Genomic DNA, 14144 nt, shown 5'->3' on the forward strand with positions numbered 1-14144 from the left:
TATCTGCCCCTCCACCCCGTCAGCACTTTGGCCAGAAACTTTTCTCTCTGGACCCTTCTAGGACCTAGAAATGGGGTCTGGCAGAAGGGAGAGCTGGATCAAGACATTTTAGAGGATCTGGCCCCAGGGATCTTCAAAGAGCATTCTCCAGGTGTTGTGTGGGAATGGCCCCACTCCCACCACCTGCCACCTGCCAGTGGTGACCCAACAGCCCTTCTCAGGAGAAGCCATCTCAGGGATTCTGCTCAGTGACTGTCATGCCATCCTATGACCTGAGAGTAAGTGTGCTTCAGTTGCTGTATGCTCTATATCCCACCCAAGAACCTATGTGTATCAAGAACTGACCCCTGGCTCGGCACCTGTGGCTCAAGCGGCTAAGGTGCCAGCCATATACACCTCAACTGGCGGGTTTGAATCCAGCCCGGGCCTGCCAAACAACAATGACGGCTGCAACCAAAAAATAGCCAGGCATTGTGGCAGGTGCCTGTAGTCCCAGCTACTTCGGAGGTGTAGGCAGGAGACTCACTTGAGCCCAGGAGTTGGAGGTTGCTGTGAGCTATGATGCCATGGCACTCTTGCCTAGGGAGACAGTTTGAGGTTCTGTCTCAAAAAAAAAGAACTGACCCCTGGCTTCTAGTGGGCCATGGCTATTGATGTTCTGAATCTGTTACATCAGGCATTGGGAAGTAATAAGAAACATGAACCAAAAAAAAAAAAAAATCCCAATACTTGGTTTAAGAGTCAAAAGTGGGCCAGGCACAGTGGCTCACACCTGTAATCCTAGCATTCTGGGAAGTTGAGGTGGGTGGAGCTTGAGCTTAGGAGTTCAAAACCAGCCTGAGCAAGAGTGAGACCGAGACCACATCTCTCAAAAATAGCCTGGCATTGTGGCGGGCACTTGTAGTCCCAGCTACTTGGGAGGCTGAGGCAAGAAGATCACTTGAGCCCAAGAGCTTGAGGTTGCTGTGAGCTGTAACACCACAACACTCCACCAAGGGCAACAAAATGACTCTGTCCCCCCCAAGAAAAATAAAATGAATTCAGATAAAATAAAAAACCTGAGCTCTGCAAGGTTCCTCCCACATGGATACTGTCCTCAGTTCAAGCCCAGCCAAAGGCTCCAGGCCTCAACGAGTCTTGATCTGTGGCCCCTGGTGGGCTCCTGGGTCAGCTATTCTGCTCTCTGCAGTGGCTCAGTGTGGGCTGGGCCACTGCCCTGGGTGCACTGGTCAGGGGTTACGGGGAACTCTCAGCTCCTTCTGTCCTTGCAGAGCAGAACCTAGTTCCACTTCTTTTTTTTTGAAGTTCATACTGTAGAATTGTCTTTGTATTTTGGGTAAAAACCCACAGTCATTTTGGGGAGCTGTAATTAAGATTTAACAGTATTATAATTCTAATGAGTAACTTAAATATCCTTGTGAGATAAATATAATAATACTTTATGGGTATTTTGGAACCCTAGTATTAAGACTACAAATCACACTAGCCTACATCTATCACCAATGACTCATACTGTTTCTTTCTTTGCAAATTGTTTTTTTTTTTTTTGTGGGTTTTGGCCAGGGCTGGGTTTGAACCCGCCACCTCCGGCATATGGGTCTGACACCCTACTACTTGAGCCACAGGTGCCACCCCATACTGTTTCTAATAAATTGACCATTACATTTCCAAAGTTCTGAAATGGCCAACAGACCATAGAAAGATAATTCTTTAGGCTCCTGCTTGAAACCAACAGCTTCAGCAAACTGCTGGCCTTGATTCAGGGCCAATGCTAGTTCCACTTCTTGACTCACCAACAGGGTAACGTCAAGCCCTATTCAGAATTAGAAGTTTTTAGGGAGTCTCCTTTCCTGTGTTTCACTTGACTGACTCCAGACGCAGTCAGCAGGGGAAAACAACAGGCCCCTATGGACAGAACTCACCCTCTTCTCTGCCTCTTCAGTACCAAAGACAGGGAAGCTCTGACTCATTGGTCCTTGTTCCCACTCCCCACTCTTCCATCAGATCCCAAACCTCACCACAATTGGCTATACTTCTGGGAAACTAGTCTCATGTTGTCAATAGAAAAGTGACCAGCAAGGTAGTTCATACCTGTAGTCACAGCTACTCTGGAGGCCAAGGTAGGAGGATTGCTTGAACCCAGGACTTTGAGGCTGCTGCAAGCATGGCTGACACCACAGCACTATAGCCTGGGCAACAAAGTGAAACTCTGTCTTAAAAAAAGAAAAAAAGGGCGGCACCTGTGGCTCAGTGAGTAGGGTGCCAGCCCCGTATACCGAGGGCAGCAGGTTTGAACCCAGTCCTGGCCAAACTGCAACAAAAAATAGCAGGGCGTTGTGGTAGGTGCCTGTAGTACCAGCTACTTGGGAGGCTGAGGTACGAGAATTGCTTGAGCCCAAGAGTTGGAGCTATGCCGCAGCACTCTACTGAAGGCAACAAAGTGAGACTCATTTCAAAAAAAAAGAAAGAAAGAAAATAAGAGAAAAGAAGGAATAAAAAGAAAGGCCAGTCCTGGGGAGGTGGTTCACTCCTGTAATCCTAGCACTCAGGCAGGCTGAGGCGGGCGGATAGCTTGAGCTCATGAGTTCCAGACCAGTCTGAGTAAAAAGAGAGCCTCGCGCTACTAAAAATAGAAATACTGAGGGAAGAGGATCACTTGAGCCCAAGAGTTGGAGGTCGTTGTGAGCTATAATGCTACGGCAATGTCTCAACATCTTGAGACACTGTCTCAGAAAAAAAAAAAAAAAGGGAAGGAAGAAAGGAAAAGTAAAAGAAAAGCAATATGCCAACTGTATGATTTCCTTTGCAAACATTAGCCTCTTTCAGCGCTTCATGTACCAAGCTGGAAAAATTAAGGAGGGCCTACTTTAATTATCATTATTATTACAGAGTTTCACTTTGTCACCCTCGGTAGAGTGCTGTGGCATCACACTTTACAGCAACCTCAAACTTATGTGCTTAAGCAATTCTATTGCCTCAGCCTCCCAAGTAGCTGAGATGACAGGCACCCGCCACAACGCTATTTTTAGCGATGAGGTCTGGCTCTGGCTCAAGTTGGTCTCAAACCTGTGAGCTCAAGCAATCCACCTGCCTCTGTCTCCCAGAGTGCTAGTGGTACAGAACAAATGGCATCCCAGCCAGTTCCTGCAGCTGGGTGCTGTGGACCCGCTGCCTCTGCCTTGGTGATGTTGCCGCATGGCAGTAAGCAGCAGAACCAACGGGGTGGAAGGTGGGCAGGGGGTCCCTATTTCCTAGGGCTGGGAATGAAAGGGATTGTAGCCATTCATTTGCCACCCAGACATGTTGTTCCAGACATGTCCCAGACACCCTACGTGTAACTATCAAGCCCCACTAAATGTAACTACAGAGGCCCCCATGCGACTAAATATACCCCTAGACAAAGAGCCTACAGACAGAGAGGGAGAGAAAGAGCTTTCTTCTCCTGACTCGACTTTTCTCTCTCTGCCAGGAGTTCTGGCACTTCTGTATTCTTTTCTGTAAATAAATCCTGTCTTACCACTGTTCTGTGGTCCGCGGATTCATTCTTGGAATCACCAAGACCAAGAACCTACTGAAGAGGGAAATTCCGGTATCACTAGGATTATAGGTGTGAGCCACAGCACCCGGCCAAAGGGCGTACAATTATTAATCAGCCTTAAAGATTGTGAAATCATATTTGTCCAACAAACTCATATTCATCCCCTGACATCCACTCAAAAGCCACATCCTCAGAGGAGACCTTGGTGAGCCCGAGGCCGTGGGCATAATCCACAGGGTGGGACCAACCCAGCAACTCAATATAAATGCAATCTGACCCAAGGAGACCACCCTTCCTCTTGCATTTGAAAACCACTCCCTCTTCTGCTCCACCTGGTGATCCCGGACGAGGCAGGCAGCTCCTTTGCAGAGGTCTCCACTCTCTTACCCATCAGAAGACGTGGTCACAAAGCTTTTAAAACCAGCCTGAGGCTCAGCGCCTGTGGCTCAAGCGGCTAAGGCTCTAGCCACATACCCTGAGCTGGCGGGTTTGAATCCAGCACGGGCCCGCCAAACAACAATGACGATTGCAACCAAGAAATAGCCGGGCGTTGTGGCGGGTGCCTGTGGTCCCAGCTACTTGGGAGACGGAGGCAGGAGAATCGCTTGAGCCCAGGAGTTGGAGGTTGCTGTGAGCTGTGATGCCAGGGCGACAGCTTGAGTCTCTGTCTCAAAATAAATAAATAAATAAAATAAAACCAGTCTGAATCTAGAACCTAAAGAGGACTAAAAAACAAAACCAGCCTGAAATCAGTATGTCCTGGCCTTACTTCGACCCTCAAGTAGTTCATAGGAATAAAAACTGAAAAGCTAACCATTGGGATTCGTAGCGTCAGTTGAAGCCGCCTTCAGCCCGGGGCAAGGTTTCGCGCCACCACCACCCCGCGCCGCGGGTCACTGAGCATGCGCGGACCGTTCCCGCCCAGTCCAGGGACCCCGCCCATCGCCACGCCTACTCAGTGCGCATCTCAGAACTGCGCAGCGCGGGGACTCCACGTCTCAGTCCTGCGCCACTGCTGTTCTGTGAGTCCTGTGCAACCTCGGTCCTGAGCCCCTGACCCACTTGCTCCTGGTAAGCTGCGAAGGCCTCAGGACTGGTCCAGGAGGGCCTGACGGGAGGCTTTACGGGACAGGGGCCTCCTGAACGTTGGCTGTGCCCAAACTTCGGGGTCGCGGCGGCCCCCAGCGGCCTCCTCAGGCTCTGCGGCGGTTCGCCCCTGTGGTCCCAGCGTTCCGTGTGGAGGCCAGGGTGGGAGGCTCCATTGAGGCCAGGATTTGGAGACCAGCTTGGGCAACGTACCTAGATCCCGTCTCCACCAAAAATGCTTAAAAGTTAGCCGGGCGTGGTGGTGACGGTCCGCGGTCCCGGCTGCTCGGGAGGCCGAGGCGGAAGGGTGGCTGGAGCTCTGAAGGCAGAGAGGAGGTGGGACCCCGTGAGGTCACCGCCGACCTCAGCTCCGGTGTAGAAAGCAGCCGCGCAGCCACCGAAGGATCACGGTGATTGTGTGAGGGAAGGGTCTCCGCCCCTACTGCGCTGGCGCCTGCCTGTCGGATTTAATCTCCTTTTGTCCTCAGGAGGATCCTGCCGGTAGGAAATGACTATGTACTTAAGGTTTGCTGATGAGACAGTCTAAGGCCCAGTTATGTAAAGAATTATCTAAAGTAGGTTCGAATGGACCTCAGCCTGCCTAATGAATTATCTAAAGTAATAGAGGGACAAGGCTTGGTAACTCAGGCCTGGAATTGCTGCACTTTGGGAGGCGGAGTGGGGAGGATCACTTAAGACCAGCACCTCTAGAACAGCCTGGGCACAACACAGTGAGAGAAATTAGCCAGGTGAGCCTGGTGGTGGCAGCCTGTGTTCCGAGTTACGGAAGAGATTTAGCCTGGAATATCTCCAGCCCATGAGTTCAAGGTCATAGTGAGCTGTGATTGTGCCAGTGCCCCTCAACCTGGGCTACAGAAGGAAATGAAAAATAAGTATTTTTGACAGCGAGATGTCTACCACAGATCTCCATTAATAGTAACGTTTATAATGCTAAGTACTAATATTTATGGAACTCACATTTAACCTACATAGAATGAGAGTAGGTAATACACAATTTTGAGAAAAATGGGAAGGTATTCACACCATGAGCCTTACACTTTACAGTCTTTAACCAAAGGTTGACAAAAGAAATGTAAAATGGTAGCTATGATCTTCGGTGTGATAGAAAAGTGGAGCCAGGAAAAGACAGTTTAGTCAAGATGTTGGTTGTTAGCCACATCCAGTGGCTCACGGCTGTAATCCCAGCACTCTGGGAGGCTGAGGTGGGTGGATCCCTTGAGCTTAGGAGGCCAGAGCAAGAGCCAGACCCAGTCTCTACTAAAAATAGAAAAATTAACTAGGTATTCCGGCAGGCACCTGTAGTCCCAGATACTCAGGAGGCTGAGGCGGGAGGATCACTTCAACCCAGGAATTTGAGGTTGCTGTGAGCTATGATGCTACAACACTACCCAGGGCAAGGAAAAAAAAAAAGGTTGGTTGGTCTAGTAATTGTTCAAGTAAGACAAGTTATTGTTGCAAAGTAGGAAATTGCAAGGCAGTGGGATTAGGTTTGTATTTCCAAAGCCATAGAATTATGGAATTGATTGAGGTGATGGGAGTCCGTGAAAGATAAGCAATGCCAGACACTAGGTAAACTGTTAAGGATGGATTTTAACTAGTAATATGTTTTTGAGACAGAGCCTCAAGCTGTCGCCCACCATAGAGGACCATGGCATCACAGATCAAGCAACCTCTAACTCCTAGGCTCAAGCAATTCTCCTGCCTCTGCCTCCCAAGTAACTGGGACTACAGGCACCCACCACAACGCCCGGCTATTTTTTTTTTTTTAAAGTTATATGTGAGGTGTTCAATGCCCGGCTATTTTTTGTTGCAGCCATCGTTGTTTGGTGGGCCCAGGCTGGATGCAAACCCACCAGCTCAGGTGTATGTGGCTGGCGCCTTAGCCACTTGAGCCATAGGTAGGGAGCCAAGAGCTCAGTTTTGATTTATACGGAGGTGACTGAGTGTTTTAAAGGGAGAATGAGGACACAGAGGATGTGAGCAGAAGTTCAGTAGAGTCAGGAAAGTGGAAAATTAGAAAAAGTGAGAAAGCGAAACCTAGTGTAAAACATCTAGGTTTCCTCACCAGCTTATAAGTTAAACTCCTACACTCCCACAGAGGCTGGAGACAGAGGCCCCATCTTCAGATGTTAGCTGGAATAAACAATTGTTTTGGCACCTTGAATTTTCTCAGCTAGGCACTTTAAAGGGGGCTGATGTCATCCTAGGAATGTAGGCTTAAGTTGATAGGATTTAATCAACTGTGTTAGTATTTTGTTCAAGACTTTATAGACCAAGGTTGAGGTCTAGTTTAGAAAAGGCTTCAGAAGAGCCTAGCTAGAGTTTAGAGAAATTCTTTGTCAAGAGCAAGAAGGTAGTTACAATAGAAGGGCTGATGTTTGTAGCTTGGACTAGGAAAATGGCCTGAGCTTGGAAGGTGGGTTAGGGAAATTGGAGTCTATGGGAAAAAGGCAAACTACTGGCTGTATTGCTTTGTCCACAATTTTTTTTTTTTTTTTTGCAGTTTTTGGCTGGGGCTGGGTTTGAACCCACCACCTTCGGCATATGGTGCTGGCGCCCTACCTCTTTGAGCCACAGGCACCACCCTGTCCACAATTTTTTAAGACTTCCCCATTTACGCAGCCCAAACACCTGCATTAGATAAGGTATTTTAAAACAAGAATTAGAACCTCATGCAGAGACATTGCTACCTATGAAAAGTTACATTGAAAGAGTTGAAGGGCACTATCATTTATTTCGTATAATTCCTCACTATTGAAAAATAGAAGCCTGTCAATTTTTTTTTTTGAGACAGTCTCATTTTGTCACCCTCCATAGAGTGCTGTGACATCAGAGCTCACAGCAATCTCAGACTCTTGGGGTTAATGATTTTTTTGCCTTAGTCTCCTACTACAGGACTTCAGTTACTCGCCTCAATGCCTAGCTATTTTTAGAGATGGGGTCTCACTCTTGCTCAGGCTGGTCTCAAACTCCTGAGCACAAGTGATCCACCCACTTTGGCCTCCCAGAGTGCTACAATTACAGTTGGGAGCCATCTCACTCAGCCTTCTCAAATTTTTATAAATTGAAATTCCACACTTAAAATTGAACATAATAATTGTCAGGGTTTGAGATTTTACTCTATTTGCAGGCTTATAAGTTAGTCTGTCAATATTTCTTTTTTTTTTTTTTTTTTTTTTTGAGACAGAGTCTCAAGCTGTCACCCTGGGTAGAGTGCTGTGGCATCACAGCTCACAGCAACCTCAATTCTTGGGCTTAAGCAATTCTCTTGCCTCAGCCTCCCAAGTACCTGGGACTACCGGCATCCGCCACAACAGCCGGCTAGCCTGTTAATATTTCACAGATGCTTCTAGGAGACACAGCACTCTTGGGTCACAGACAAAGAATTTTTTTATTTGTTACTCCTGGCACAGCCAACAGCGTGAACATCATATTTGTGTTGGTTCCCTATACCTTCTGCATCCCACAGGTGATATGCAGAGACCAGACCATGTTAGATCCTATGCACAATAAGGGTTTTTCATCAAGGCAGTGAACACAGAGGGTGGGAGTCCATTTATATAGCGAGTCTTGTCTTTGTCCCACAGTGACACCCTTTCTGTTCTCTCAAGGCACTTGCTGCAAACACAAACATGAGAAATGTCCTGTGTAGGACTCATGCCTATAATCCTAGTACTCTGAGAGGCCAAGATGGGAGGATCCCTGGAGCTCAGGAGTTCAAGACCAGCCTAAGCAAGAGCAAGATCCCATCACTACTAAAAAAAAAATGAGCAGGCTCGGTGCCTGTGGCTCAAACGGCTAAGGCGCCAGCCACATACACCTAAGCTGCTGGGTTTGAATCCAGCCCGGGCCTGCCAAACAACAACGATGGCTGCAACCAAAAAATAGCCAGACATTGTGTTGGGGGCCTGTAGTCCCAGCTACTTGGGAGGTGGAGGCAGGAGAATCGCTTGAGCCCAGGAGTTGGAGGTTACTGTGAGCTATGATGCCACGGCTCTCCACCCAAGGTGACAGCTTGAGGCTCTGTCTCACAAAAAAAAAAAAAGAAAAAAATTAGCGGGGCCTGGTGATGCATGCCTGTAGTCCTAGCTGTTTGGGAGGGGAGGCAGGAGGATTGCTTAAGCCCAGGAGTTAAGAGGTTGTGGTGAGCTATGATCAGGCCACTGCACTCTAGCATGGGTGACAGAGAAAGACTCTTAAAAAAAAAAAAAAAGAAAGAAAGAAAGAAAAGAAAAATCGAGGGTGGCACCTGTGGCTCAAGGTGTAGGGTGCCAGCTCTGGGCCAGCTAAACAACAATGACAACTGCAACAAAAAATAACCGGGCATCGTGGCAGGCACCTGTAGTTCCAGTTAGTTGGGAGGCTGAGGCAAGAGAATCGCTTAAGCCCAAGAGTTTGAGGTTGCTGTCAGCTCTGATGTCACAGTACTCTACTGAGGGCAACATAGCAAAACTCTGTCTCAAAAAAGAAAGAAAGAAAGAGCCGTACAGTGATACTGAAAGAATAGTATATTTCTTGTCTAGAGTTTCAAATTGTTAACATTTGGGATGATGCACTCTGATGTCTTACTCTGTATGTATACATTTCTGTATATTGATGTATACATGTGTAAAATTACATACATATTTTATTTTGAACAAAGTTACAAACTTCATGTCATTTTTCCATTAAAAAGTCTGTATTCAGAATGTGTGCATTTCTACTTTTTCATTATAAGTCTTTATTATATGCAGTTTTTTTACTAGTAAGTTATAATTAGCTATCATAAGTCCATGTTTAAATATAATATCCTTAATAACTTTTGTCTTTCTGATCCAGATAAGAGACAGTATCATTTTAATTTGTATTCCCTCATTTCAGAATGATGAGAGTTAAGTCTTTTTATGGTTATGTTAAACTAAATGTGTTCAACATTAATTCTTTTCTGTTGTTGGGGATTCATTGGGGGTACAAAGAAACAGGTTACACTGTTTGCATTTGTTAGGTAAAGTCCCTCTTATAATTGTGCCCCACCCCCAAGATGTGTGTCACGCACAATGACTCTCCCACCCCACTCCTTCCTTCCCTCTCTCCACTCCCCCAATTCCCTAACCCCCACCACGTACTAGCATCAGTTGTACTCATATCAGAATTGAGTACACTGGATTCTTGCTTTTCCATCTTATGATACCTAAATTTTGTCTTTTTAAAATATTTAATTTTCTACTACTTCTCAATGAATAGGGTAGACTAAATGTCTAGTTCTAGTCTATAGTCTATCTCATTTGCCAGATAAGGCCAAAGAGAATCCAAAACACAAATACACAAAGAAAAGCCATTTCAGATTATGACTGAGTGTGTTAGTAGAGAGATGGGATTGTGAGAGACTGGGAGTGAATGGGAGGCAGTCAAGTTGTGAGCAGAAGATAGGATTTGTAATGTGACCTGAAGGAAGAGAGGTATCTGCAAAGATCATGACCTCTTCACCACTAAATACTTAAACATGTATTTCCTAAGAAGAAGGACATTTTCTTATGTAGCTGTGATATATTATTATCTAATAAATAATACATATTCAAATTTTCCCATTATCCTATATATCCGCTTTATTGCAACTGTTTCCCCAGTCTAGAATCCAAGCTAAGATTATGTATTACTATTGTTAATTTAGTCTCTTAATCTAGGACAAATTGGCTGCTTTTTCTTTTTCAATTATGTTCATATTTGTGCAGTTGGACAACATTGTCATGTTCAATCTTATAAGATTTGGGTGTTGGTGGTGGTTTTCCTGTGATTAGAATCAGCTAGGTTTATATATTTTTGCAGACATTTTTCCATATACAGTAATGACTTTCCATTGCAGGTCATTAGTTTGTCTCATCATTGGTTAAAGTCATATTCCCTGGATTTCTACATTATAAAGGTACTTATTTTTATTCCTCTTTAAAATACCATCCATGGACGGTGCGTGTGGCTCAGTGGGTAGGATGCCAGCCCCATATACTGAGGGTGACGGGTTTGAACCCAGCCCTGGCCAAACTGTGACAACAATAACAAAAATAGCCAAGCATTGTGTCCCGGCTACTCTGGAGACTGAGGCAAGAGAATCACCTAGGCCCAGGAGTTGGAGGTTGCTGTGAGCTGTGATGCCATGGCACTCTACCAAGGGTGATAGACTAAGGCTCTATCTCTAAAATAAAATGAAATAAAATACCATCCTAGTGTGATGCTTTGAGACTGTGTGAATGCCTCATTTTTCCCATTAATTGTTACCCAATAGTTGTTGCACTTATTTGTGATCTTGTCCGACCTAATATGATATTATCTTTTATTTTTTTCAAAAGGAATAAACAGGGTTTTTTATTTTTTTTTATTTTTTTATTAAATTATAGCTGTGTGGGGTGGCGCCTATGGCTCAGTGAGTAGGGCACCGGCCCCATGTACTGAGGTTGGCAGATTTGAACCTGGCCACAGCCAAACTACAACAAAAAATAGCCAGGCATTGTGGCGGGCACCTGTAGTCCCAGCTACTTGGAAGGCTGAGGCAAGAGAATCGCCTAAGCCCAAAAGCTGGAGGTTGCTGTGAGCTGTAATGCCTTGGCACTCTACCGAGGGCGACAAAATAAGACTCTTATCTCTTAAAAAAAAAAAAAAATTAGCTGTATACATTAGTGCAATTATGGAGTACAATGTGCTGGTTTTATATACAATTTGAAATACTTTCATTTTAAAGCATGTAGATTTTGAAATTAAAAGTTGTTTCTCAGGACTGGCACAGTGGCTCACACTTATAATCCTCATACTCTGGGAAGCCCAGGCAGGAGGATCCCTTGAACTCAGTCAAGACTTGGAAAACAGCCTGAGTAAGAGCAAGACCCATCTGTACTCAAAATTGAAAAAATTAGCCAGGGGCGGCGCCTGTGGCTCAGTCGGTAGGGCGCCGGCCCCATATACCGAGGGTGGTGGGTTCAAACCCGGCCCCGGCTGAACTGCAACCAAAAAATAGCCAAGCGTTGTGGCGGGCGCCTGTGATCCCAGCTACTCGGGAGGCTGAGGCAAGAGAATCGCTTAAGCCCAGGAGTTCGAGGTTGCTCTGAGCTGTGTGATGCCATAGCACTCTACCGAGGGCCATAAAGTGGGACTCTGTCTCTACAAAGAAAAAAAAAATTAGCCAGACATTATGGTGTACACCTATAGTCCCAGTTACTCAAGAGGCTGAGGTAAGAAGATTGCTTGAGGCCAGGAGTTGGAGACCAGCCTGAGGAAAAGTGAGGCCCATCTTTACTAAAAACAGAAAACTTAGGCAGGCATTGTGGTAGGCACCTGTAGTCCCAGCTGCTTGGGAGGCTGAGGCAGACAGGAATTTGAGGTTGCTGTGAGCTAAGCTGACACCGTCACTCTAGCCTGGGTGACAGAGTGAGACTCTGTCTCAAAAGAAAAATTGTTTCTCACCCTCAGGAATAATTGTTCCATTACACCTGTTGCTTGTTTCTTCAAGAAATTTAGATTCTGATGGGCTAATCTGATAAGTTTTGAATTTTTTTTTTTTGCATTTTTTGGCCGGGGCTTGGTTTGAACGGGGCCGGTACCCTACTCCTTTGAGCCATAGGCGCCGCCCAAGTTTGAATTATTATTGTTCTCTAAGTTAAGGATCAGGGGATAATGAAGACAAGTAAGTGAGTGTCCTCAGCATGCCAGGAAAGTGCAACTGAAACCTGGTTGATTTGCAAGGTCTAGGAGAGATACCCACTTCTCACTGGGATTGAGCTCTACAGGGTCAGGCCTTGCCAAGGGAGTTTACCTTATCCACTGCCTTTGTTCACAGCTCCATGGAATTTGAGACAGCCCTGGTGGACCTCCAAGAGGAATCTAGCTGTCCCATCTGTCTGGAGTACTTGAAAGACCCAGTGACCATCAACTGTGGGCACAACTTCTGTCACTCCTGCCTCAGTATATCCTGGAAGGATCTAGACGATGAATTTCCCTGTCCTGTCTGCCGTTTTTGCTTTCCATATGGGAACTTCAGGAGGAACCCTCAGCTCCGTAATTTGACTGAAATTGCTGAGCAACTGCAGATCAGAAGGAGCAAGAGGAAGAGGCAGAAAGAGCAGGCTGTGTGTGAAATGCATAACCAGTTTCAAACCCTTTTCTGTGTGAAGGATCTAGAGATCTTATGTACACAGTGCAGTTTTTCCACTAAACATCAGAAGCACTACATTAGCTCCATTAGCAAAGCTGCCTCTTTCCACAGAAAAAATCTAGAATGTAGCATTGAGCCTCTGAAGACTAATATAGAACGAATTGAAAAAGTGATTGTTCTGCAAGGCAGCAAGGCAGTGGAGCTGGAAAAGAAGGTAGAATGTAGGAAAGAAGAAATCAATTCTGAGTTTGAGGAAATTAAACTGTTTTTACAGGATGAACAAGAGGCTATTCTTAAACAGATGCAAGATGAAGAGATGGACATTTTAACAAAACTAAATGAAAACATTGTAACATTTTCAAATGAGGTTTCCTCATTAAAACATCTTCTGAGGGAGATAAATGGCAAATGTGTGCAGTCAGACCTGGAATTACTGACACACCTTAAGAGTATCAACCACAGGTATCAAAAGCTAAAATATCCTGAACTCTTTTCATTTAGGTTAACGAAACATGGCCTTAGCCTTCCTCCCCAGTATTCTGGCTTTTACAGAATTATCAAGCCATTTCAAGCAGATGTGATTCTAGATGTTGACACTGCACATCCTCAACTTATTGTCTCTGAGGATCGAAAAGTTGTACGATATGGAAGAATGAAGCAAAAAGGTAGTTGTAGCCCAAGGAGATTTGATCTTTGCCCTGCTGTCCTGGCTTCTCAGAGATTTAGTTCTGGCAGACATTACTGGGAGGTAGATGTGGGAAAGAAGCCTAAATGGATACTGGGCATATGTCAAGACTACGTTGTTAGGAACTGGCAGGAACAGCCATCAGTTCTGGGTGGATTCTGGGCAATTGGGCGATACATGAGGAGTGGCTATGTAGTATCAGGCCCTAAGAGAGCCCACATCGTGCCAGTGGTAAGACCCAATAGGATTGGAATTTTTCTGGACTATGATTTGGGTGAGGTCTCCTTTTACAACATGAATGACAGGTCTGTTATCTATACTTTTAATGATTCTTTCACAGAACCCGTTTGGCCTTATTTCTACACTGGAACAGATTCACAACCTCTTAAAATCTGTTCAGTATCAGATTATGAAAGATAATGAACCTGGTTCAGTTTTTGTGGATAGGTTGGCTAGTAATTTTAATCTTATTTCTGGAATCTTTTTAAGTTTTTTTTTTTTTTTTTTTTTTTTTTTTTGGTTTTTGGTCGGGGCTGGGTTTGAACCCGCCACCTCCGGCATATGGGACCGGTGCCCTACTCCTTGAGCCACAGGCGCCATGCGAATCTTTTTAAGTTTTACCACTGAAAACCAGAATAGATTTTCTTCTTCATTTTTAGCAACTGTGAAAACATGTTCATAATAACACCTTCATA

At 45.4% G+C, this 14144-nt stretch overlaps 1 protein-coding gene and 1 non-coding gene across 2 annotated transcripts; one reads left to right on the forward strand and one right to left on the reverse strand.

The window, feature by feature from the left end:
- Positions 1-1633: 1633 nt before the first annotated feature.
- LOC128589490 (small nucleolar RNA SNORA2/SNORA34 family) lies at positions 1634-1769 on the reverse strand. Its single transcript, XR_008381056.1, has one exon. It is a non-coding gene; the product is annotated as a small nucleolar RNA SNORA2/SNORA34 family (small nucleolar RNA).
- Positions 1770-12453: 10684 nt separating this feature from the next.
- LOC128588013 (tripartite motif-containing protein 60-like) lies at positions 12454-13869 on the forward strand. Its single transcript, XM_053594583.1, has one exon. The coding sequence runs from the start codon at positions 12454-12456 to the stop codon at positions 13867-13869; it is 1416 nt and encodes a 471-aa protein (XP_053450558.1).
- Positions 13870-14144: the final 275 nt, after the last annotated feature.

The sequence above is a fragment of the Nycticebus coucang genome, chromosome 6 (genome assembly GCF_027406575.1).
Source record: "Nycticebus coucang isolate mNycCou1 chromosome 6, mNycCou1.pri, whole genome shotgun sequence".
Taxonomy (NCBI): domain Eukaryota; kingdom Metazoa; phylum Chordata; class Mammalia; order Primates; family Lorisidae; genus Nycticebus; species Nycticebus coucang.